General features: G+C 45.9%; 1 protein-coding gene across 8 annotated transcripts in view; it reads right to left on the reverse strand.

The window, feature by feature from the left end:
• Nucleotides 1-381: 381 nt before the first annotated feature.
• LOC141727012 (E3 ubiquitin-protein ligase NEDD4-like) overlaps nucleotides 382-25,662 on the reverse strand; it is a 61,520-nt gene continuing 36,239 nt past the window's right edge. For 2 of the 8 annotated variants that reach the window (XM_074532284.1, XM_074532278.1), the window contains 27 exons: nucleotides 22,003-22,053; nucleotides 20,738-20,799; nucleotides 20,519-20,621; nucleotides 20,166-20,329; nucleotides 19,145-19,277; nucleotides 18,469-18,645; nucleotides 17,964-18,038; nucleotides 16,551-16,610; nucleotides 14,878-15,009; nucleotides 14,310-14,429; nucleotides 13,473-13,670; nucleotides 12,998-13,075; nucleotides 12,598-12,652; nucleotides 12,452-12,508; nucleotides 8,709-8,767; nucleotides 7,774-7,839; nucleotides 7,078-7,307; nucleotides 6,372-6,493; nucleotides 5,639-5,709; nucleotides 5,441-5,536; nucleotides 4,362-4,435; nucleotides 3,347-3,407; nucleotides 2,991-3,050; nucleotides 2,454-2,561; nucleotides 2,042-2,138; nucleotides 1,708-1,780; nucleotides 382-752 (listed from right to left, as the gene is read on the reverse strand). In XM_074532284.1, coding sequence (XP_074388385.1) covers nucleotides 650-752; nucleotides 1,708-1,780; nucleotides 2,042-2,138; nucleotides 2,454-2,561; nucleotides 2,991-3,050; nucleotides 3,347-3,407; nucleotides 4,362-4,435; nucleotides 5,441-5,536; nucleotides 5,639-5,709; nucleotides 6,372-6,493; nucleotides 7,078-7,307; nucleotides 7,774-7,839; nucleotides 8,709-8,767; nucleotides 12,452-12,508; nucleotides 12,598-12,652; nucleotides 12,998-13,075; nucleotides 13,473-13,670; nucleotides 14,310-14,429; nucleotides 14,878-15,009; nucleotides 16,551-16,610; nucleotides 17,964-18,038; nucleotides 18,469-18,645; nucleotides 19,145-19,277; nucleotides 20,166-20,329; nucleotides 20,519-20,621; nucleotides 20,738-20,799; nucleotides 22,003-22,053 — 2,685 coding nt within the window. In that variant the 3' untranslated portion in view covers nucleotides 382-649. The remainder of the gene's footprint in view (nucleotides 753-1,707; nucleotides 1,781-2,041; nucleotides 2,139-2,453; nucleotides 2,562-2,990; nucleotides 3,051-3,346; nucleotides 3,408-4,361; nucleotides 4,436-5,440; nucleotides 5,537-5,638; nucleotides 5,710-6,371; nucleotides 6,494-7,077; nucleotides 7,308-7,773; nucleotides 7,840-8,708; nucleotides 8,768-12,451; nucleotides 12,509-12,597; nucleotides 12,653-12,997; nucleotides 13,076-13,472; nucleotides 13,671-14,309; nucleotides 14,430-14,877; nucleotides 15,010-16,550; nucleotides 16,611-17,963; nucleotides 18,039-18,468; nucleotides 18,646-19,144; nucleotides 19,278-20,165; nucleotides 20,330-20,518; nucleotides 20,622-20,737; nucleotides 20,800-22,002; nucleotides 22,054-25,662) is intronic. The other 6 variants (XM_074532285.1, XM_074532281.1, XM_074532286.1 and 3 more) reach the window with 4 other exon arrangements.

Here is a 25,662-nt window from a genome sequence, read left to right on the forward strand (position 1 = left end):
GAGATCTGGACATGCTGCGTCAGGGCTCTGCTGTGCCTTGACACTCTTCTAGTACTTATACAAAAATGCAACATCCAGCCCATACTTCTGGATACAGAACAACAGTGATGTGCTTAATGAAGAGTTGCTTTTGAGAGACAGCCTGTGGAGGTAAAGCTTCCAACAGAGCTTTCTCCTACTGTCCTGGTTTAGGAACACAAGGCTCAACGTGCTTTGAAAAAAAGTCTGGTATGAAATTAAGAAAAATGCTCATTGTTCCAAGTATATGATATTTAATTGTAATGAAATAAAATCTGAAAATGCTTAAATCAATTAAGAAGTAAACATGAGTTGTAATACTATACCTGTAAAATGATTAATCCCGTTCATTGCCATTAGAAATTGTGTAAAATATTTATTAAGGGCTTTGCCTACAGAGGCACAACATAAATAGAGTAAGTCCTGCTGAGGTGTGATCAGTTCACAACTGGTGCGGGAACATCAGCAAGGCCACCCCAGGTGCCAGCCCCAGCCTCGGGCTCGGCCCCGCGCTGCCGGGCTCTGCTCCAGAGCCAGCGCCGGGCAACTGCTGTGCCACGAGCCCTCGAGTCCCTCGGGCAGGTGCCCAAGCCAGCAGAACGTGCTTGGAGAGGGAATGGCAGCTGCCAAGTTAATCCACCCCTTCAAACCCTTGGGCATTCTCCACGGCCATGAGGAGCTTCTCCCGCAGGTCCTCGAAAGATTCATACAGAGGTAAGTCTAGGCGGTTAAAGCTGGAAGGGACAAGCAAAGGGTCACTCAAATAATCTAGGGGAAAACAGAGTTCTAAAGAACTAGAAAAGATTAAATAATTAGGAGTCTTGGTTAGGAATACAGCTTGTGGTCCACAGTGTTCCCTGCATGCTTCACACCTGCCCGGGGTGAGCTCTCCAGTAACTGTGTGCTGCCTTCCTTTGGAAAGCTGGAAGCAGGAATTTGGTAAGAATCATTTCAGACAGGAAAAAAGCCAACAGAAAGCCCTTCACTGTATTTAGATGATGGAAAACAATCTTTGTCAAAGGACTGATTTCTTGAAGCTCAGCAAAGATATTCTGGATTTAGTGCACAGATCCTTTGGTCTCTGGAGGGGAAAAAGATTAAACATCCAAGAGTAAATCTTCTAAAGGTAAAAAGCTAGCAGACAACTGGAACCCAAAGAGGATGGGTTGATTTTGGAATGTGTTTGGGGTAGTATTGTTGTTTGTGTTTGGTAGGTTTTGTGCTTTTGTTTTCAGGGTTGGTTTTTTTGTAATTTAAGCTCATTATTCTATAGAATTATTAGTTTCACAGAAAGATCCCCTAGTCTGTACTACAGTCTATTCAGCACCATTTTTCTTTAAAAAGCCACATTTCTGAAATGTAACAGAGCAAGACAAATTTGTACTGGATGCTTTCAATGTTTGCAAAATCTATAAACCAGGGTTAAATTATTTTATAATCTTACATTTGTTTTCAATTCTCCAATGATTTATGGGCTTTTTATGGCTGTTTGGTGATGTCTGACTCGCTGTAGTTCATTACATCCACTTACTAGGATGTGGGAAATAAAATAATATCCTTCAGTTTCTCAGTTTGTGAAGGCACTGGGGACCCGCAGAACTAAATGCTGTTTGATGCAGAGCTGAGAATGGTCAGCAGCATGGCCCTTTTGGCAGGAGCAGCTCTGGAATTCATGCTTTGGTGACTTACCAGGTGTGAGCCCGGGGCAGCTTATCAGGACTTCCCCACTGCTCTATTGTAAACAGCTGAGGACCATTTGAACCTGGGTGAAAATGAAAACCATATGAAACAGAAACTGCTGGACACTACAGAGAGTGCCTCAATATTATTTTTAACGTGAAATGCTGGCATCAATTGTGGGCTGGATTCTTCACCTGTAACAGGTACATTAAAGCAACATGAATGTGGTTCTCTCTTTCCAAGCCCAGTGAGCGGTTTTCAGAGCTTGCATAGTGCCAAGGGCTCAGCTCAGAGGTCAGCATTTGTCCATCAGAGGCTGGCTGGATTGCCACGAGCAGCTCACCGTAAAGTTCAGCAAATCCGTTCATAGGCACGCGTGACGTCCCAGTCACAAACTGCAGGAGCCGGATCCGTTTCTCAGCATCCATCAGCAGAACAGCCTGTTGGCAAATGGACACCGTCAGCCTCGGCCTCCTGCCCTGGCCTGGATGGGCCCTAAGAGCAGCCCAAAGCCAGCAGCAATCCCCTTTTGTATGAGCCACCTCTCTGGACACAAGGGATGGTCTCTGCTCCAGGTGCCATCTGGGAGCTGCTCTAGCAAGAGCTCCACCTGCCCTCGCCTGAGTGAGAGGGGAGCAGCTCCTGCCCCCAGCACAACACTCCCCATTCTTAGCAGTTTGCATGAAGAAAAATGACTGCAAAAAAGGGCAGTAACTTTCGCTTACAGGACCAGTCAGAGGTGGTGCCAGTCTTACCTTCCAGAACCACTGGATAACAGGGTGATTTGGGCAGTAACCGTTTTTGTAGATGGTGTGTTGTCTCCAGTCGTTGACATCCACATCGCCAAGGCCACACATCAGTAACTGCAGGGAAACACCAGGGTGGGGTGTGAAGGAGCGCGTGCTGCCCTGCACTCCCTCAGGACTCTGACCTCCAGTCATTTGTGCACACACAGGGGACATACAGAGCTTCTTCAGAGCACTCCAGTCACTGCACAAGGGCTGCACGCTGCCACAATGGGACAGCAACTCACATGTGACTGGCTGAGGCACATGGCACTTACCCACTAAGCTACTTGCAGGCTTGCAGAGGCACACCCTCACCCACCTCCCTAGTGCAGCTCTTTGCATGCCATGAGTACATTTATTAATTAGGAAGAAACATCTAATTTCCAACTCTGAGCAAGAGAGCTGTGTCTGCACATTCCCGTAGGGAGAGGGATGGATGACTGAAGAGCCCAGAACATGGTGCATGTCACAGAACTGTCAGCTTGGGGCACCAAATTGACTCACCTCCAGTTCATTTTCATCGAAAATTTTAATCAGATCAATAGGAAGCAGCTCTGTGAATCCCTAAAAAGAAAAAGAGCAAAGTTAAAACTCTCATCCCACATAAATCCTAATTAAAAACATCAATGACCAAATTACTTCAAGCTCAATAATTAAACTTGAAAGAGAATGCCCTTATTCTCATAAGGGAAAGATGATATATTCTCACACAAGATAAAACTGAAAAATCATAAACGTAGTATTCTATTTGCATTCCCTGCAAGCTCCCTGCTCCCTTTTCACAGACACCAGTGGGGAAGAAATCAGTGTTAGAAGAAAAATCCCTACTTTTGTGAAAGAAAGGAGCTAAAGAGCCTCACCTCCAGAAAGGCATTCATTTGTTTCTGCACTCTGTTGACAAACCGCCACTGGATGACCAGGCTGCAGAAAGAAACAAAACCCCATCAGGAAAACAAACTCGTTAGCAGGTCTCAGCCAAGGGTTCAGCTAACTAAGCAGCTTTCACCAATAAGCTGTTCCAATACAATGGCTGGTGGCTGATGGAATTTTGAAGAAACGAACAAAAACCCCAGTGACTATGACCAAATCCCAGTGGGAATATTTTCGCTCCTGTAGGTACCTAAGTGAGCAGACATTTTATTCTGCCAGAGCACTGAGTGATTAAAAATTCCCAGCAAAGTCTGCAAGCTCTGAGGAGAGCTGTCAGGACAGCATCTCACCTATGAATAAAGAAATAAACTGCAGCGTCAAAGGGACACCTTGCTTTCATTACCAGTCACCCACAGCACAAACACCTCACAGGTGCAGGCACAAAAAATCAGTTCCAGGCATGGAATTGGTCCAGATCCAGGCACTGGAAATGAATTCCCAATTTGCATGAATGTATCAATTTTAATGTCTTTCACCTTGGAAAAGGCCCTGATTTAAAATGCCAGCAGGTATAAGTGAATTTAGCATTTTACATCCTGGTAGGCGAAAGAACTGGGAAAGCTGAAAATAAACCTAGTTTCAGATTTGGCCAATGTTTGCTAGGAATGCTGGCACTGGAATCCTGGCTCTGGTCTGTGACTGGCAGAGGAGGACAGCGGGATGAAGGTCAGGCTGGAGAGCACCTTCTGGCACATGTGAACTCAAGCCAGACGTTGGAGATGCACGTTTCCATAGGGGGGAATTCCAGGAGAACAAAGCATGGAATTTCATTTACCCTTTGTTCTTATGTCTGACTGGATATAACCAACGATTAACAGTAAGTTGTTTTTTTTCCAGCAATATCGGACGCTCTTGTGCAGTACAAAGGACAGGAACAGCAGCAGGGTCAATTGTAAGTACAACTGCTCTTTCTCCCCCCCAGGCATGCTCCATAACCATACTTACTCAATGTATTCCCTCTTGTTTTCATTTGTTACCATGATTTCGGACCCATTGGGCTTCAGGTCCACTTGATATGTCTGCATTTCACAAGACCAAAACACCTCCTGTTATTTGAGGACATTTGGGACTTTCTCCCAGAACCCACTCTCCCCGAGCAGCATTTTACAAGCAGTATCAGGAAATCATTAGTAAATTGATTTACACTTTTGAACAATCTTGCACAACAGAACAGAAAACTGGCAGAGAAAGGCTGGCCATTTAGTAATAATATTATTTATAATAACAAAATGATATGTTTATATAACCACTAAGTAGGTACTTTACATGTACAAAATTGTAATAGTTTTTATAATAAAAGAGGCTAAATCACATATTGAAACTGCCAAAGCCAACCAGTGTATTACAAAACCTCTCTATCCTGTGGCTTCAATACTCTCCCTAGTTCTCCATGTACTCCATAACCTTATGTTGCTTCAGGAGAAAGGCAGTACACACTGAAAAGTGGATCAGAATGTGTTTGACAGGACACTGAGTGCATAGTTTGAATTGCTGAAGTAAGTTTTTATAAAAAGCCCTATAGTCCCCAGGTCCAGTCGTAGGACCAAGGCCTCAGAAGTAAACAAAGTGCAGACACTAAAAAAGGTCATAAAAGTCTCTAAGCAAATTAATTTAATGTCTACAACATTTTCATTTGTAATGGCAAAAGTCACCCATTGACTGTGACCCTTTTAAACGTGGCAGCTTCCCCCTGCCATACCAGCTGCCCCTGTGACAGGCAGGACAGAGAGGCCCTCCCTGGCATCACTGTGCCCCTCTCCTCTGAGAACACCTTTGACCTCAGAAGCCAGGCAGTCCCTGGGCTTGCACCGTGTCCCAGCTGGACTGTGGGACGGCTTTATTCCTCCTCATTGCAAGTGTTTAACTCAGCTGCATTTCCAGCTTGTCCCAGCGATGGCACAGCTCCCTGGTGGGAATGTGGCACACCCAGTCCCAGCTGGGAACACAGCCAGGTGAAGGCTGAGCAGTGCATGAGGTACTTGTTGGCAAGAACCAGTTCTAAGATGTAAATAACCTTTACATACCTGTCCAAAGTTTTCCTCGTCTATGCAGAACATGAGATCCAGCTCTGTAGGGTCATTTTCCAGGATCCACTTCAGAGAGTTGTAGTATTCACTATCCTAGGGCAGATCACAATTAGACAGTTTGAAAATGGGCAATTAGTGCAGAGCTGTAGAAACCCATGGCCTGTGAGACCTGGCAAGGGTTAAATGGGGTCTTACCACTGATTCCATGTCCTTCAGCGTTATGGGCTTGCCCAGCATCATCTTATAGAAAGGTCTGATGAAGAAGCCTGTGAGAGAGAGGAGAGCGTTACCTGCCCTGCTCTGCACCTGCACATTCCATAGAGGTACCACTGCTTGAGGGCACCACCCCTGGCATTTCAGTTTCTACAATTATCCACTAACTACCACACTCCAGTGACCACCCCAACATTAATGGCAGAGAGAGCTGGGGAACTGAGCTCAGGGCACACTATCCCATTTAAAATCACTGCTCCTCTCCCCAAGGAGCTGCCTGAAAACCAGGCTGCTGAGCTTCCTCCGTTTCCTCTTCTGCACCAGGGCTCAGGAAAATCTGATCAGTAATGTCTGCCTGGTGTGAGACTTCAAAATGCAGCAGAAATTGTAATGAAATCATTCAGCAGTAATTTTACATATCAAAATATGCTGCATTTGACCCCCCTGGTTTGGCTGCAGGTTTTCATGGAAATGACTGATACAAATTCCATGCTTTTCCTTGAGGGACAGTGCTCATGCTGGTTCTGGAGTTTTAACTGGAGTGGAGAATGGAGCAAAACTTTGTACGAAACCCACTTGTTGAGTAAGGCACTGTAATTTTGTGAATCACCATTTCAGTCTCAACAGTGCCAGTCCCAGACCATCCCCAGGGCTCCCAAGCAGGTGCATTTCCTTCCCCAAAGCCCAGTGGCAGCAGCAGCAGAGCAGCACTCACCGTCCAGCAGCTTCCCGTGGTACACGGCCAGGCCGGCCACCCGGCCAATGAACGTGAAGTACGACAGATGGTCTTCGTTACAGAGACCTGAATTAGGATTAATCTGAAGTGTATAGTTGTCCCTTTTTTGGGGAAAGAAAAAAAATAGCTAAAGAACCAAGTCTTTAAATGAGCACATACTCAGCTATGTTAATAAATGACTTGTGCTTGGTGGCATGTCCCTTCCACAGCGCCATGGGGCTGTGTCCGAGTCCTTTCCAGTCCGTGCCATCACGGAGCCACTGAGGGCTGAAGGGCTGCCCCAGCAGCCACCCAAACCCACTGGGAGCAAGAGATGCCCTCTCCCCTTGCACTAACGCATTGCTCCAAGATTTTACACTTTACACTGCTGGGAGGCTGCTGCTGTGCCAACGAGCAGCTGCACTCTGAGCTTGCTCTACAGCAGTGCTGGAGCTCTGGGCTCTTCTCTGACATTGGTCCCTTCACCATTACTGGCCTCAAAAACTGCACTTTTGCTGCTCTGGATATTGTCTGAGCAATGGAAATATTTTCTGGGTTCTCAAGGAGAGCTCCAGAGGCTCTCTGAAGGGCAGCAGGAACAGGGCACCCCGGGAAGGAGGAGCTACTTCTGCCCACAGCAACTTTGCCTCTTATGCAAAATGTAAAGTGTATCCCTTGAAAGCACAAATATTTAACGGACACTTACGTTGCTGAGTATTCAAAGAGACCATAGTAAGGGTTAAACATCTCCTTGGACAAGAGAAAAAACCATTCTCTGGCCACACCTCCATAGTCAAGTCCTTTTTCTGACTCAAATTCAATCCAGAGCCTGGCTTTTAGTACATCAGGTCTCTTCACAGACATGATTCTTCTGTAGGACTCCTCAAAAATGTTATTTCTGTGTAATTTCATCTCAAATCTGTTGGGTATGTCAGCCTGTTGAAAGAAGATTAGATTACCCTTGTTAGTCTCAGGAAATAATTCTTTGGGCAAATTTCTGGTTGACAACAGCCCAGTGCCAGCTCAGAAACCTGGTGCTCCAGTACCCCATGGTTTTATTTCCCAGTGCTCTCCCAGGCCACAGGCTGAGAGCATGGGGCAAACTGGGCCAGTTCCAGAACAGTGCTGCAGATTTCTATGGTACATATTTGATGAAAATGACAAGAAAAGTATCAAACAAACAAAACAAAAAAGAAGAAACATTGACTGTGCTCTATTTTAAGGGCATTTGCATTTATCTAGAAAAATGTGAGTCTTAAAGACTTAGAAAAGCTTTTTGTTGAGAAACCCATCAAATTCAAACTTTGCTTCATGTTTTTGGCTCCTGCTTGAGCCCCTGATGAGCAGCACAATGGAGTAAGCTGGCAGGTGTGTCCTGCAGCCCCGAGCTGGTTCTACTCACAGGTTTCTTTAGCTTCTTGCGGAAATAGTCGTATTTCTGCTTGAACTCCCTGGAGTACGGCACCGCCTGTTGGGAGCAGTGGGAGGACGTGTCATTGTCATTCCTGCTGCTCAGCACTCTGATACCCCGCAGCACTCAAAAGGGATGAACAGCCCACACACTGTGCTATGGGCTCCCCTGAACCCACCCATGAGGCACAGCAGCCAGGAGAGATTTGAAAATCCCACAAAATGACATCACTTTACTCTGATCATTTTACTGATGTTAATATGACTTTACTACAGCCATTTAATAATATTCCTACGTGTTTCCTTTATTTAAACACTATGTGAAATGCAATTTAAGGAATTCTGTTTGTCATGGCACCAGAAATACATTGAAAGCATTCAGATGAATCCTTAGTGCCTCTGTGAAACTGATTAGCTCCTGCTTTCTCTTAAAACCAACAAACAAACCACTGTCAGTTGCTCAAGGGGACCATGATAATTTCATTTCCTTCAAACAAACTTTCTCAAATAGTCTCTCTCATTTATGCTCAGCATTTCTGGGGAGAGGCCTGTCAGCAACCTGCACAGTGCTGTGTGTGAGGATCTCCAGTTTTAAATGTCTGATAAATGAGTAAATCCCTCCAAAAGCAACTATGGTCAAAAAGTGACTATTATTGATATTATTACTAAGCAATTGGAATTTAACCCTGCGGCAGGCTCATCTGCTGTGTCCTGAAACTCTTAAAAGTCCCAAGGACTTGTGCAGAATGAGCATGACCATCCCCAAACCCTGGACAATCTGGGGGACTGCCCAGAGCTTGGTGAGACATTCCCAGCTTTTTCCAACCTCGGATGTGGACTGTCAGAGCTCCTGATGTGGGGAGCAGGCAGGGCCTGCTGCTGTTGCAGCTGTACCCAGTCAGGATATTTCATGGAAGCAGTACTTACTGGGCCCGTGATGGCTGGGTTCTGCAGTCTGGGGTCTTCCCACTGGGTAATTTTATTATCTGCAAATAACAAAAGAAATGATCCCATGGCTTCTCTGGTACCACACTGTGAATTTCTGTTGGTTTTTTCCTCCCTAGCACTGCTCAGGTCTGTCAGGGTTAGCAAAGGCTTGTGTCTCCCCACCCTCCCCAGCTCCAACACACTGTTTAGTTGAAAACATTCACTCAAAAACACAGAACTACCCCAAAACCCAGGGAACCTGCACTGCTTTGATGGCAACATCTGCAGGAGTGAGTGAACATGTTCATTTGAACATGGGCTAGGATTGGAGATGCACAGCCCAACAGGTAAAGGAACCCACAACTTCTGGCAATGACACCCTAGGTTACTTGGGAAATTTTGCATAGACAGCCGACGTATCATACTTGTAGATTTGGAGGGAATAACATTTTTCCTAGGCTCTGATTTAATGAGAGGGTAAAGGGAGGCAGAACTGTCTGGTTTGGTGCAAGAAAATCACCCAGTTATGACCAATGGAGATGCTGGCAGGGGCACAACACAGCCCAGTTCTCTCCATCTACAGCTTTGAAGAGCACCAGGAGGGTGACAGGAAAGGTTCTACAGGACCACGCTGGGACTCCCCTTCCCTGCCTCCAGACAGCTGCTCCTCCCAAGATTCTGAACACGACAGAATCACAACAAACAATGGTGTTGCAACAATAAGACAATGCTCCAAACCCATCCCAGGTGCCACCTGCAAGGGCGAGGTGTTGGCCACCTTGGCCTGCCATCCTTCTGTTTGTTACAGACACTGCTCTGGGCTAGGAACTGGGTATAAGGAATCAAGGTTGCATTTTCCACGTCTCTGGAACTGGAAAAGCCCTGTAAGTTTGCATCCCAAGTTGGTTTAAGAGGGACTGGGATCTGAAAGGTGTCATTCAGCAAATGTTAACTGGAGAAAATTCTACATGATTGCAAGCACATTTCAAGGCATTTGATCTATTAGTTAATTTAATAGTAAAATACTATTTCATTTCCCTTCACACACTGAAGCTATTTCTCACTTAGGGGAATGCTGCAGGGCTGCCAGCCTGAGCTCCAGAAACCCCAGAGCTGCATGGAGCAGAGCTGCTGCCAAGCTGGACACCCAGCCCCACCCTTTCTCTTTTCAACCCCTACACTGGAATTCCCTTCTACAAAGTCCTCCGGTCACCTTCTTGACACCAGCAGCCACAAGCCACAGTGCCAGTTTTCTGTGGAATCAGAGGTAACTCAAGTGGAAATGACTGACAGTGTGTCAGCTCTTTGCACTTCAGGGTGTGCGCTGACACCAACGAATCTCAGTCTAACCTTCTCTTCAGTCTTACAGGGACTCCACACTAAAAATGGTTTTCCAGGGCTGCAAGGGTCTGGCACGAACCACTTCACCTGGAACTGTAGCTCAGGATTCTCTGTCCTGTCCCAAGTGGACATGAATAACAAACTCATTCTTTTTGAAGAACATTTTCAAAAATTTCAAAAATTTGAGTCTTCCCACCAATACAATTCTCTGTCATAAAACAGACTCTCAGGCCTTTGAGGATTCCCTCTTCTCCCTGCCTTTTGCAATGGGGGCGCTATTTCCCTGAAGTTTGGGACCCCTGCCAGACACAGAACTCCCACAGCCAGACATTCCCAGCACTGATGGCATCAGAAGGGTTACTCCAGGTTGGATTTAGGCACTCCTGTCAATACATCACAGGGTGAGATAGCTCATGACCAGGTGATGGTATTTTTCATGCCCTTTTCAACCCGAATTCTGCTAATTACTCCCATTCTGAGTAACCCTTTGCAATTCTCCTTCCACAGCCTCTCCCTGCACACTGCAGTGGCCATTTGCAGACTCACTCTGACTCCCCATCCCATTCCAGTGAGCCCTTCTCCCCTCTCCTGCCCTGCTGCTTCCTGCTGAACTAAGGAGCACTCCCTCCTAATTCCTTGTGTAAATCACTGATGCATATTGTGAATATCACCATGTGCAGGTGGACGTGGACAGACTCTGAGGGGAGCCCACTCTGTATCCATCCTCCCTGCCCATGAACCACGGGTTCAGAAAATGGTTGTTTTCCCTTGTGATCCCTTCCAACAGGCAGACAGCACATTCCTGGGAGGCTGCCAGGAATGGCAGCAATGTGCAGGGAACAGGGAACACCAGTGTGTCCGAGGGAGGCCACCAGAGAGCCAGGGAGAGGTGTTCACTGTCACACCCAGCCCGGGGTGCCAGTAACACCGGGGTGCTGCATCAGTGCTCAGTGCTCCTGGGCACAGCACAGGGGCTGTGCTGGCTGCAGGGCACTTTGGCACGTTCTTCCAGGGATGAGGAAAACATCTCAAAACTAGGACAAGCAGCGCTGGAGAACTATGCAGCAGAGGTACAAACGCAGCAGGGAAGCAGGACGTGAGCAGCAGCTGACTCTGCCACCCTTGTCCTGCTGGTTTTGTGTCCTGGCAGTGGCACAGCCCCTGGCCCTCTCTCCAGGCCCCCAGCCCAGCCACCACAGCAGTGCTCAGGCACCAGGCTGGGACCAAAGGGACATCTGCTACAAACAGGCAGCATTACCAAAAGTTTCCCTGAACTTTTGTGAAAAATGCTATATAAGAAGCTAAATCCACTCAGATCAAAAGAGACTAGAGGGAGAATTCAGATGCACATAAATTTTGCTTCCTAACAAATTATCTGAGGAATTCTAACTAATGTATGACTTTAACATTCCATTTTAGAGACTAACATATGCTCAAATAGCTTTAGGAGACTGAAAAATTAAAGAGTTTTAAGACATTGGGAGGCTCAGCAGTTACACAGGTGTTTTAAATGGGACAGATTTATCCTGTGACTCCTTAGTGGCACCAGTTTAGAATCATTGGCCATAGTTATATTTCCAGATCTCTGCTGGGAAAAACAATTACAGAAGGGATAAAGGATAATAACTCTGTACCAAGGTTTGGAAGAGAGGTCCATCAGACGCTTATCAAGTGTGTTATTTCTAATGTTTAGTTAAAAGTATTTACACCATTTCAAAACTGGTATTACTTTAAAAGCAGTCTTTTAATCATGACTTACTATTGTCACCTCTAAGGATAAGCGTGGGAGTCAGCGATACTGAGGGACAAACCTAATTCTGTCAAGCATGGGTAAGTTTAGGTTTGAACTCTGTGCACACTCCTTTGATGGTTATGAGTTAGCTATGGCTGTGAAGAAATGTCTTATCATAAGAAGACCCAGCCCAGCCTTTGTGGGCTGCTTTGTTTCCAAACACCAACAAAACTCACACAGCAGTTCTGAGATGCTCTAGGAAGACAAATCTACAATGAAACATCACTTACACTAAAACTCTACTAACAGAACTGGAGAGTATTAATGGGCTGGTGCAGTTTCACATGCTCTAAATAGGAAATAAGATCAGAATCAGCACTGCCACAGACCTGAAAGCAGAGGAAAGTACTTCTCAGTGCTAATTGCTCCACTGCCTATATGTGGAGCTGTGGCTACAGGATCTTTTCTCATCTTATTTTCTATTCCTAGTTTATATTTTAATTTATTAAGTGCAAATAAGCCATGGGATCATCAACAACAACAACAACAAATCCAAAATATCAACAAGAACAAAATAAACCACAGAGAGGAAATGTTAATGCTTCACAAGTCAGAGAGGGACAAAGCTTGATGAGCCAATTAAAGCAAGCTTCCAGTGAATGTACAGTACCGTAGGAGGGCACTAAGTCTCTGGTATCAATGTCTCCACATATCAACACCTGGCTTCCTAAATGAAGAGTAAAATCACAAAGCTTTCACTTCAATACTTAGTACCTCCCTTTGTCTATTTGCTCTAGTACCTGAGTGCTTACTTACTATGGTCTATATAAAATGTTCTTCCATCCAGGTGTATTCTTTCCTCCCAGCCAGGCTGGAAATGGGAAATAAAAACAAAGAAAAGAGAGAATAAGTGAAATAGTGTCAGTGTCACACAGCCTGAAGCATGCATTGCTCACACCTACTGGACTTGTCTCAAAGATGTTTATGAAGTAGGAAACCCCCAGTGACCAGATGGATAATAGCAAGGCCACAAATGCAGGCAGACTCAGGCCTAGCTCTTACACAGGTGATTGCATCCTGTGCAGGGAATATGGGGGCCTGAGTGAGCCCCAGGGCACCAGAGGCTCCAAGAAGAGCTGCAGCAACCCGTGCCCAGAGTGGAGCAGAGCCCTGGCACAGGAGGTGTAGGTTAGAACACAGGCACAGCATCACTTACAGGAAGAGGGCCCAAATCGTTGGGGTTCAGAGACGCTTTGGATCTCAAATGCACCGGAAACTTCAGCCGTGGATCCTCCTGGAACACAGGTATGCAACTGTAAATCCAACAGATCAAGGCAGATCTACAAAGTCAAGCACAGACTCTGGAAATCCTTCTATGTTACAGTGATTCTTTTCTTTTCGGAGAATAAACCAAAACATGCCTTATTAGCATTTCTACAGTGCAATGACTTTTCCAGTGCTGAATAAACAAAGGTGATGACTCCATTAAATGTGTGCTATATTCAGGGATATGCTTCTAAACCCACAGGCCTGTTCTTAGGATGCCTGCACTCTTCTACAACTGCTTTTACAACCACAGGCACATTTTTTGCCTCTTTAAAACACAAAGAGAGGTGCCCTGCTGGAACAGGGGCATGCAGCAGAAGACAGAGGTGGGACCGTGGCCCATGGCCTGGGCTGAGCGCCCTTACCCAGGTGGTGGTCTTGGTGTTGTGGTCGATGAAGAAGGGGCGGCCGTTGGGGGCGATGCGCATCTCCCAGCCCGGGGGCAGGAAGCTCTGGGCCCCCTTGTGCTGGGGCTTGGGGGAGTTGTAGGGGGACGGCTGTGGGGACTGGGGGTTGGACAGGGTGTCCTTCACCGCCCTGCGCACCGGAGAGTCCTTCATGCCCTGCGGAGAGCAAACAGAACATTGCACACACGGCACTCGGGGCTGCAAAACCAACCTCACCTGGCTTCGCAGCAAATAGCTTTTCATTCCTCATGGAATTAAAACCAACCAGAATTAAATACTGGGACCGATTTACTACAACTTAATTACCTCTATCTGTGCCTTCTAACATGCCCACTCTAACTTTGCTGTAAAGGACATGGCATTCCGTGCCTTTCTCTGCACTAACAATGTCCCCAGTATTTACACCTGACTCTGCCTTCCTCTGCACCTGCCCTGGATGTGTCCACATTTCATTTTGCCAAGGAAAAGACAAAAGCAGTGTTTTGTGCTTCAGGGGCAATACACCTCATTTACAAGAAAGCCTGTAAGTGCAAGGCTGTGTGAGCCACAGCTCTTCAAACTCTTAAGCATTAAGAGGAAATCTGAAGAACTGGCTCTCTTGAGCACAGCCGTGAGTAGCTGAGACAAGAGTTTGAAGCACACTGCCACAAGTCAAACACGCACAGGTTTGACTGCGTAGGGAGCCCTTCAGCTGTTCCTTAGGCACGTGGCAGTGACCATCAGTGGCCAGCCTTTGGGAAGACGCCCGGGAGCGATGCAGGGAGGAGCGTGGGTGCGGGAGCGGCCGGGGCTCACCTCGAGCGGCGCTGACAGGGTGACGGTGGGCGAGCTCAGGCTGCGGGGCCGCCGGATCTGCGGCTCGCTCAGGTGGTTGCTGCTGCTCGTGCCCGGCCCCACCATGCCGTCCTCGGCGAGCTGTGCGGGGCAAGGCCAGGTCACAAACGTCACAAACACTGCCCACGGGCAGGACACGGTAAAACTGATGGCATTGTTATCATCGCTACTGTCCTGAACCAGATTTGCTTAAAGGCCAAAAAGGGTATTTCATGTAATTCCACTGGAAGGGCCAAGAGCTTACAGCTCTATTAATGGCTCGAGCCAACTTTCACATTTAATCCAAAGGACACATTTGCCCCCTTTTAAGAGCCCTTCTGCATCTCTGCAAATTCCTTCTCTTGCAGCAATCACCTTAACCCTGTGCCTTAACCAAAAACATCCCAAATTATTGCAGCTTTTTATGACTCATCTGTATTGTCATGACAATGATTAGGATATTTCCTTTCAGTTTCAGCTTTCTGGAAGCTGCCCCAGCTGAATGCCCCTCGGGCAAGCCAAGTGCTGGCTCCCAGGAAGAGCAGGGTACCTGCATGATGGGCCGTGTCCACGTTGTGGTCCGGTTGTTGTGGTTGACGTAGTAGGTCCGGCCCTTGGCGTCCTTGCGCTCCTCCCAGCCTGAAGGCAAGCCCGGCGTGGTGTGCACGTAAGCCACAGAAGGCTGCTCAGGCAAGAAATCATGGCATTCTTATTTTACAATAGATAAAAAAACTTTACATTTTAAACTCTTGCTTGTAAAAAGAAAAGCAACTTGTTAACTTACACTCTCCTTAATCACAACAACCATATGGAAAAATCCAGTTTCTGATTTAATTTAATTCAGGCTCTTTATCATGTGCCTTTGAATCAAATAATTTTTTTTCTCCCAAGAGATCTTTTGGGTCAGTTTGACACAGATTCAGCAAACAGACAAGTTTATATGCCCTCAAACATTCTATTTTGTTACACATAATGACAAAAAGGAACTCTATGTTTTAGTGAGTTTTCCTTAAAAGGCTGAGGTTTCTTCCTTTTATCAGGATGGCTAAGTAAGAGTTAAAAAACCATAGAGTCTAGATCACCCAAGTCCTGCTCTCTTCATTACCCCAGGGTATCTTGATTCAGTTGCCAGAAACTACTGAGGGGTTAGAATGTTAATCATTTTGCTCTGTCACAAATGCTGCACTCAGGGCTTCTGTGTCCCAAAGACACCAGATAAGCCCAAACTGAAGCCTCAACTTCAGCAGGACACAAACTTTTAGCAAAAGCTCCACAAGCTCCCTGTTCCAAGAGAAGCATCCAGGCAAGGGAAGAGTCCCGTCCTGCTGCCCACAGGAACTGTCCCTGTGTGTGGCTGACGTTCTCTCGTGTCCGTCCTGTCCCCAAAACACCCAAGCACGAGTTCATAGACACGAGCTGGGAACTGGAACCAAGGGGGATGAAAGACCTGCCTAATTCAGAGGCTGAGGCACTGCAAGCTCTGGGCTTTTGCCATGAAACAAGGCAAAAGGCTCCTGTTGAAATCCAGGACACATCCTCTTCCTCCCCACTACATTCCTTGCTTCAGCAAGATAATGAACTTAATTAGGTTAACGGTTCAACATATATAATTAGAATAAAGTTCAATATAGATTAAACCCACTTTCCTTGTATTACACTTTCAGCAAAGCATACCAAGAATTTTATGGAATGATCAAACTACAGTCTTGGACTGCTGCGAAACTGCTGCAAAATGAAACTGGCATTCAGTAAGACCATTAAGAGCTCTGTGCTATATCACTGTACCCCCAAGGCTCTCAAATTAAGACCAACTTTAAGAATTAAAATGAATTAGTCTGGAGGAGAGTCATGGGAAGACAAGAAGACACAAGATGCAAACACAGCTACATGTACAATGATTTGATGTCTCTAATCACTGCAGCTTCCAGTACCTAAAAGAATTAGCTATTGTAGCTTTCAGGAGCCCAAGGCATTTACTTAGTGCACAGCTTTGCCATAATTCAATGTCACATCCAAGTCCCTAAACCATGCCAGTATTTGAGTACAATTGCAGTGTTTTGAGAAATGTTGAGAAAATTTGGGACAAAAATATTTAAGTTTTCATTCAATAGCTGTATTTCATTCAACACATGGCTGCTTTTTTATTTCAAGTTCCTCATTGTACAAGACCTAAATGTTCCCCCATTTTATCCAGAGATAGTGCTTGATAAAGAGTTTTATTACCGTTGGCTCCTCTCCCCCTGTGACAGTTGAAGAACGAGCTCTCCTAGAGGGACCATTCTGCTGTTAAATGATAATTAAAGTTACACAGATTTACTGAAGAAGGTCACAGGTTACTGTCACATCTTTAGGAGCAAGGCATCAGACACATTTGCCAAGAGAGAGCAGTTAGATGGTAACAGCAAATCTGAAAATCATCAGTCACTGGTTACCAAGGCAGAATCCCAGAGGAGCGCTGCATTTAGGGAGAACGCGTACTCAGTTGCCAGAAGAGGAACGATCATTAGCTCAGGAAGGATGCAATGTGGTTAAGCTCAGGTAGGGTGATGTTTAGGGCAATGCTCAGTGGTGTCCCTCAAGAAGCAGGAGCAAGGCCCCTCTCTTTGTCCCCAGCCCACGCCCGTTCCCTGGCCCCAGCATGCCAAACACAGCAAGCAAGCAGCCCAGCAGCCCCTGTTCCTGCTGCAGCAGGCACAGAGCTGCACTGGGACTGTGCCCAGAGCCAGGAACAGTCCCAGTGCCTCAGCTACACTCAACTGCTGCTACAGCCAAGAGAAAACCTCTGTGGTTTCTGGAAATGTTCGCCCAAGAGCAGCAGAGAGAACAAGAGACAGACACACCAAACTTCTTTGTATGCACAGGTTTTCTATTTGCACATTCACATGGGACATATTTATAACTTTTAAAAATGAATAAAAAACTCTTGGAAGAGAAGTATGATCTTTTGAAAGATTCTTTTGCAATCTGACCAGTTTTATTCAAAAGCACACATTGCACACTCCTATTTTAAGTGGTCTCTGTACCTACTGCTGAGAGGTGGCAGAGAGAACAAATCTGCCACCTCTGCAAGCCCTGCATGTGGGCTGCAGGAGAGGCACCACGTTCTGTCAGCTGGAGCACAGTGTGCATGGTTCTGACAGGAGAGAGAAGCTTTGTTTACAAAACATCTTTGTATCTTTTAGTGTTTGAAAAATCTCCTTAAATAAACCTGCAGAAGTTGCCTCCTTTTCACTACAACCAGGCAAAACACCAATCCTTTAAGATTTTAGAGAGATTTATAGATTGCATACAAAATCAATTTATGGCCCACAGAAATATGTCTGCTATCAGTCCTGTGGCTGCTCCAGTTCCAGGCAGAGCTGGCTCTCCTGTCCTCTCCTCCCTTGGAGGAGTTTCTCCACTGAGTGCACACAGGAGTGCAGTAGCCTAAATTTCCATGGTAAACAACTGAGGAGAGGGTGACTTGCTCAGTCCCCAAACATTTTTCTGTCTCAGGAATGTCCTCCTTTTTAAGCTCACATCAATTTGGTTTGGGAAAATCAGATGCCCACCTTGGTGCCTGGCTAGAGCTGGCCCAAGGCAAGGTGTTATTCAGAATGAGAGAATGCACCCAAAAAGGAAGGAGCTCTGGCTTACCAGGGATAACTGGGACTGCTCAGCGACTGCGTCTGTCACACTGCAGGACCTCAGTCGTGAGGAAGGTTCTCTTTGCTGCAAGGAAAAAAACAGAAAGATGTCTCCACGTTAGGGTGTCTTAAAACATGATGTTTATTCAGAAAATTCAGTAATTACAGGTACTAACCTCTGAGAGCTCAAAGTCTTAAAAATTAATTGATTTAAAAATATATGGTACTTCTTAAAAACAAAAAAATCTGTTTCAATCTTCCTCTTTGCTGCTAACTTTTGAATTGGTTGTGTCTTTTCCCAAGACTGTGAACTAGAAACAAACCCCCCCTAAAAAGCAGACACACATCATGTCTGACACTACAGTGTAATTCCTCCCACCAGTCCAGCTGGGCACTCCAGGGCTGAGCAGTGTTTAGGAAAACACAGCACTGACACATCTGCAGTAAAACCAGTGGGTGCTATCAAAACTGCAGTTCTCCACCCAAGCCCACATTTCAGATGACAAGTTACGTACAATCAAAGAGCCGAGTTGTTCCCCATTGGAATCAGGAGTGACCTGGAGTCTTCTGCTCAGCTCCTCAGACAGCTCCTGAGGACTGGTCCGGGACACCGGAGATGCAGGAGGAGGTGGCAGTGACAAGCTCAAGGAATCCCCACTGGCACTTGCCTCCTCTGAAATGGTTTCCCAAGGCTAACAAAAGAGAAGAAACTAAGTTCAGATTTTATACAGACCAAGTCTTCTTTCCCTTTGCCTTCTGTGTGATCATCTCGCTGTGCCCAACACACAAACAACACCTTCTCTTCACCCTAAATCAAGGCACTACAGAAAGCTAAAGCACAGGGCAGCTACAGCCAGTCCACTTCCCTTTTTTTGTCATTTATTCCACTGTTGTTTAGAGCAGAATATGAAAGTGTTTCTATCAGCGTATGTAAGACCAGCAATTTGGAATGATAAATGTTTCTCCCAGCACTGACATGGGACCCAGTGCTGCCCATAGGCCAGCAGGCAGCTGCAGCTGCACAGGAGCCTGGCAGTGTGCCTCTGGCTGCACTGTCTTTGTGCTGCTGGCATCTTCCCAAGCAATGTCCACAAACGCCGTGGAAAACCACGACTTTCTGTGCAGCTCCCATGTGAGAAGCACAGCAGCTCAAAGGTTAGTCAGCTCCTCAAGCCCAAGGCTTGGGCTTACCTCAGGAATGTCTCCACTCTCCGCAGGCTCTGGCTCCAAATCCTCGCTGATGTGGCGCCGAGAGCGGAAGCGCCTGTGAGCTGCCTCTTGGTTTATCTGTCTGATATTGTTATCTGACTCGGAGCCCACGTCGCTGCAGGGGGGAACCCGGCATGGGAAGGAGCAAAGAGAGAACAAGGAAATAATCCAAGTTAAACTAAGCCCCCCATTTTGTCCACTGCCTTCAAAACCTTGGTAATGCTTTCGATTATAAAAATCATTATTCATGCATGTATCAAGCTTCATAATGAGGAGACTGTTTAATCCCTCAGTTGAAAGAAAATCAAACTGGAAGCACTTCACAAATATCACAGAACATCAGGTTGGGAAGGACCTCAGGGGTCATCTGGTTCAACCTCTGCTGGCAGGGAAACCACGGCCTGGACAAGATGACCCAGCACTCTGTGGAGCCCAACCATGAATGTGCCCAGTGCAAGGGGATCCAGCACTTCCTTGGACATGGTTTAGCAGTGGCCTTGGCAGTGCAGGTTAAATACACGATCTCACTGTAACTCCTAACACTGTCAGTTATTCACTCTGTAAAATGTAAGCTTGCCACAGCTTTCTAAAGCTAATCTTGAGAAGATATTGCCACAGAAGTCTCTGACTGCACATCCTGGGAATGAAGCCTATTCACAGAGTAATAACCAGGATCTCCTCAAAGCCAATGTGTTCAACTTCATTTAAATTTAGTTGAGTTGACTTTTTTCCTTACCTCTTCAACAGTCTCTATAAACAAAGGAATTTCCTCCTGTCAAATTACTTACTGAAGAATTCCTTATCTGTCTCCTAATATTCTAGGGTGGTTTGTTAATGCACTGCCTTCCCTGGCATCCCAGAGCTCCTGGCATTTCCCAGAATACTCTGTGTCTCTGTGATCTGCTGGGGGCCAGCAAGGTCTCTTTCAGGCAGAAACAAGCACGCTCTCCTTTGTGCCTCGAGCCCCATCCTGGCTCTCCATCCCCTCAGCTCAGCTGCTTACATGAGGCTGGGCCGGTGCCACTGGGTGCTCCTGTTGTTGTGGTTCACGTAGTAGGTTCTCCCCAGGTTGTCCACCTTCTCCTCCCAGCCAGGGGGCAGCGGGGGAGGCGGCAGCTCCTCCTGCCGAGACGCGCCATCGCTGGAATCCACCACGTCCCAGCCGTGCTTAGGAAGGAAGGAAAACACTCTGTGGTTACAGTGTGCACCTCATTTCAATGAGAAAAGAGCTAAATCCCCAGCGGTCTGTTGAAGAGGGATCTCCAAAGGTGGCAACTCTGTTTCCAGGGCTTTATCCTTCAAGTGCAGCTGACTCTACAAGTTTTCTTGAATCCTTCCTTGAGGATTCAGCCTTACCTCAGAGTCATCCCTCTGATCACTATTTTCTTCCTCTTGGCCACCATTTTTGGGCATATACGCCATCTTCAGTCTCAAGAAACCCTTCACACGAGATTTGTGGCTACAAGACAAGGAAGTACATTGCATTTAAGAACACTTAAATAATTGCAAATAAAAAAATCATGAAGTAAGAAAGGCTTTAAAGTCCTCAAATGTTTTAAAGGTCCTTCCTCTCACCTTCTTGGTCTGAGGAGGAAATCCTTAAATGTGTACGGCCTCTCCATGGTTGGGTCTTCAGTCTGTAAGCAGTGGAGAAAATAGCAAATTAATGGGCTTGCCCAGAAGTCCAGCCATATAAAGAACATTCACACATCAGGCTGACAGATTACATCATTCCTAAAGCCTGGAATCTTGAAAACTTTCTATTCCTTGAGAATTTCAGCTTTCTTACCAAGTAAGACACATCCTTCACATGTGCAAGCACACAGCTGCTGTGGGCACAGAAGTAGGAATTTCAGATGCCAAGGGAAAAGGATGATGAATCCATACACACACTTGCCCTGCTGATTGTCTGGGGAGCCTTACTCTAAACTTAAAGCATGAGCTGTGTTACACTTGGCAGCCAAACCCCACACAGCCTCTCCTTTCAGTGCCTGACCCAGTGTCCGCTTTGTCCCTTGTAGCTTTCCACTGTTACAGTTTATAACCCAACACACTCTAGATCAACCATAACAGACACATTCTAAACAAGCATCACAGTGCAAGTTGTTACAATTTTTCTCCTACAATAACATCCATCAATAGCAAGAGGTCAAAATTGGACACAAAAAGCCAGTTATGCTCAACTGACATGTTAAGATTAACATGCACAACATTTAAAAAGTATGAACTACATTCAGCCAATGTTAGTCATCCAAAACAGTACATAATATCAGAAGTGTTTGTACCAAGGCTAATGCAATCACCGTATATACATACACATATATATTTATTCTTATTTATAAATCTATAAATAGAAGTTGCACTTAATTTAGCATCTAATTTTACAGCCCATGCAGAATCCTGGCTGCTGGGGGGAAACCAGACAACTTTACAGAATTACAGAACCAGCTTTACTCTGAATTCCTCCATTAATTAAGAAACAGAAACAAACATTACTACCTTCAAACCAAACACCTCAAATGTCTATTGACAATAAAATGATTCAAACCCTGTGTCAAATTACTTTCAATTGATTGCTATTGAACTCTTACTGTTGGCAAAGAATTCAATTGCAGCTAAAATAACAAACAGATGACATAGTTCTGGCAGCCTTTTGGCTTTTCATGCATTTGCTGAAGCAAAGCTGCTCTCCTGAAGCTTTTTTTGCACAGAAAGTGCATCCCTGTCCCTGCACAGGGGAGGCCAGGTTGTCCACAACAGTTTATTTTAGGCTCTGCTGGGAGCACTGGCTTTCAGAGCAAGTACACAGCCCCAGGGGTTTGAAGAGATCTGGTGCTTACCGGGAGGTGACTGAGCGGCACATCCACCTGGCCCAGGAAGTCGTCTCGGGTCTGTCACACAAAAACAAACTTACATCAGAAAAGCAAAAATAATAACTATCCATCTAGTCACAATGAGACAAAAATAGAGATGGCTGAGTACCATTGTTTTAGGAAACCCTGGTTTCTACCCCCTTATCGTTGCCCATTATTTGTTGTTGTAATTCATTTATCTCAGCACGGTATTTCTCGTGGCACTCCAAACAGGTTTGTGAGCCCACAGCACGTGTGGTGGTGCTGACACATTCTGCTTGGGGGAGCCATCAAACCAACCCAGAGCCCCCCCAGCACTGAGGAGCCCCAGGTGGTTTCCTGCTGAAGGAAAGGCCCAAGCCTTCCGTGATGGACTGCCAGTGCTACACCTGCCCACGGTGGGAGCACCCCAGGCAGCAGGGTGAATTCCAGCACTTGGGGCCCTGCCTCGAGGGACACTTGGGGCTCACTGGGGCAGGAACTGTCACCATCAAGCACTTGTGTTCTTCCAAACCCCAGGGAAGGCAGCTTCTCTTCAGATACTGTTTGTGACACCAGATATCAGCCCCAGTGATTCCCAAATAACCTGCTGCCTATTTATAACCGTGCTATGCATGGAATTCCAGGAAGTGCATGCTGCTGCTGCACAGCCAAGTTTACATATTTCTCATAGCAGAGCATTAAGTTTAATATTAAAATTCATATTTTATATGATAACCTCATAAGAATTCTGTTTCTACTACAAAGATAGGATGACGTTTTGTGATCCCCACAGAATGGACACATCCTGCTGTGCTGGATGCTACAGAAAAACACAAAAAGCACTAAGGAGACTGTGGTTTTTCCAATTTCAAGTAAAAAATAGGGAGTAGATTTTTCATTACAGAATTTTGACTGTTAATCTACTTCCTAGCAAATACTAGAAAAACCTGGTAGCATGCCCCATTTTTAGGAAATCAGCATGGCAAATCCCAAGTACTCGCCACCTCCTGCTTCAGTACAGTCACTCCAGTAACAAGTACTCTGAAGAAAATACACACCTATTGCTACATCTCTTCTTGCAGCTTCTAGCTCAAGAAAAATACAACTCGTGGATACAGGAAATGTTCAGGTAGGTTAGAAACAGCCTCAAAGAACCCGATCCAACAAAATATGCTTGTAGCTTACAGTGGAACTGGAAACCCCTCAGTCCCAGCCAGCTCTGCAAGCAGAACCACTTCCTCATCTAATTCTGCATGCATATGGTCACCTTTGCCAGAACTAGGGCTCTTGTAAAACTCAGTCTTTATGTAACATTTGACTGTACACATACATCTGTAAGAAAATGGGGGAGGCTACTATATTAATATTGGTATTCAGTATTTTTGTCTGTGAAAAGAATTTTCTCATGCAAGCCTCCACAGCTCTACAATTTAGGCATTCTCACTCTGGGGAAGCTGGGGGTGCACATCTTTCCCAGCAACAGTCCAGCAAAGTGCAGTTTAAGTTCACCTCAGTAATCATGCAGGATCAGGCCTTGGTTCAAAACTGACATGCCAGGAGTGCAGCAGAGCTGTGAGAGCTCTGCTCTCCCCAGGTGTGGGAGTGCCCTATAGACTGCCAGGGATGAGCAGAGCAGCAGCCCCAGCCAGCACCTTGGTGCAGCCCTGTTACATCAGGAGCATCACCAGCCTTTTCTGGATCATGATGCAGTGCTTTAGCTATGTGGGCTGAGGTTAAACAACAGAGAAGCCGTGGCAGGGAAATCAAAGTCGTGCAAGGCTCTGCAGGCAGGGAAATGAGATTGCTGGAATGGAATCAGGGAAAGCACGCTGACATTTATTCAGCCTGAATTTTCCAAAGGTACTAAGTACGTTCTTTCAACTGGCTGATCCCAGCAGCACTTACACTCAAGAAGGCATTAGGCCTGGCAATATGTGACATCATATTTTTGCTTTAATGATTTTCCTAATGTTATGGAAAAAAACAAGATCCACTGTAAGAGTTCTAAGGCCACTTTTCTGTGACACAAGACTGTTCTACTAGGTTATAATCAGAATCCTGAGGGGAAACATGGCTGTGTACTGACCAGAGGGAACAGTAAGGTACTTCATGCTTAGGCCCCTGACATGCTTATTAGTTGGACATTAACTACTTTTAACTCCTGCAAATTAATAATCATTTACACCTACACATGTCCAAGTATTTTTCCTTGCTGAGACCAAGAACCTTCACACCTGCTTGATTTTCAAGCAAGACGTTTGTTTGTAACAGAAAGGAGAGCCAAGATGATATTGACTTGTTTATGGGGATCAGTCACTAATATTTACTGCCAGATATTTATGGTGGATAATTTAAATTGCAGTCAGTTGAAAACCCAGTGGGTAGCTGGTAATATGAACTCTCTGGGTGAAATTTCAAGAACACAGAAAAAAGCTTGAAAAGTTTGTTCCATGCTTTATTTTTTATTTTATTTTGTTTGTATTCTGGAATTTTGCACAACGATTTGATTAGAGCAAAAACCAGAGAAGCCAGAACTCCAGCACTACTGGCTGCAAACGTCTGGTCAGAAGGCCAAACCCCATTAAATTTAGGAGCAGAACAAAAGGCAAGGAAGAATTCTGGCCAGCTCCAAGCTCCCAGGAAGCCTCTGCAGGAGCCTGCCTGTGCTGGGAAGGGAACACACGGTGCCAACTCCCACATCAGCTCCGTGGAGAATGGAGCTGGCCCTGCCAGCCGGCGGCTCCGCATTCTTCCCTCCCTCCCTCCCTCCCCTTCCCGCATCTGTTTTGGCTGCACCTGGCACAAGGAGCCCAAGTGATGTCACCTGCCCAACCAGGCCCTCTGGAAGCCAATGCTGGGACACAAACAGTGCCCAGCACAGCCAGCTCGGCACCTGGGGGCACGAGGAACCCACAGCTCCGGCTGCCATCCCCTCCCAGGCCCTCCTGAGCAGGGCCAGGCAACGGCACCGAGACATTTCACAGGGATCGGGTCCTACCCTGGGATAAAGGTGCATCCATTCAGGTCCTACACTGGGATAAAGGTGCACCCACTTTACAGAAACTCTTCTCTCCCTCCTCTTTTTAACTGAACCTTCATGAAGGGACAACAAAATACCCAAACCCCAGCACAATGCAATGTTAATTCCCTAAGGAAAAAACACTGTGAAGCTTACTGGGGGGATGGCAAGAGCAAGAGTAGTTTGATTTCAGTTCCCTCACTGAATATAAAGCAGGTAAGGTTTGCTTTCCTGTAAGACATTTGCACTGGGGCACTGCTGCAAGGCCAAAAAGATATTAAAAAATGGTGACATCAGACCAAAACAAATCTGTTAAGACCAGTTCCCACAGTGCAATGTTTCCTGGAAGGTTTTCCCTACTCAGCCAGCGTGCCATTCCCCACATCTGCAAACAACAATAGAAAATTGTATTTCACTTGCTCAGTTAAGATCAGGTATTTTTATACAGTAAATTAAAAACATGTAATAGACCTCAAATAATGTCACCGCAAATTAACTGATTACTGAATAGCTCTTTTTCATACTTCATGTGTTACTAAACCCCTTCAGAAATTGCTGGAATCCAGCCTCACCTCAGAGACAAGGCAACTGCTCAAAAATGGAAATAGAATTTATTTCGTTATGCAATTTTTATGCACGGAGCTGAC

The sequence above is a fragment of the Zonotrichia albicollis genome, chromosome Z, assembly GCF_047830755.1.
Source record: "Zonotrichia albicollis isolate bZonAlb1 chromosome Z, bZonAlb1.hap1, whole genome shotgun sequence".
Classification (NCBI taxonomy): Eukaryota; Metazoa; Chordata; class Aves; order Passeriformes; family Passerellidae; genus Zonotrichia; species Zonotrichia albicollis.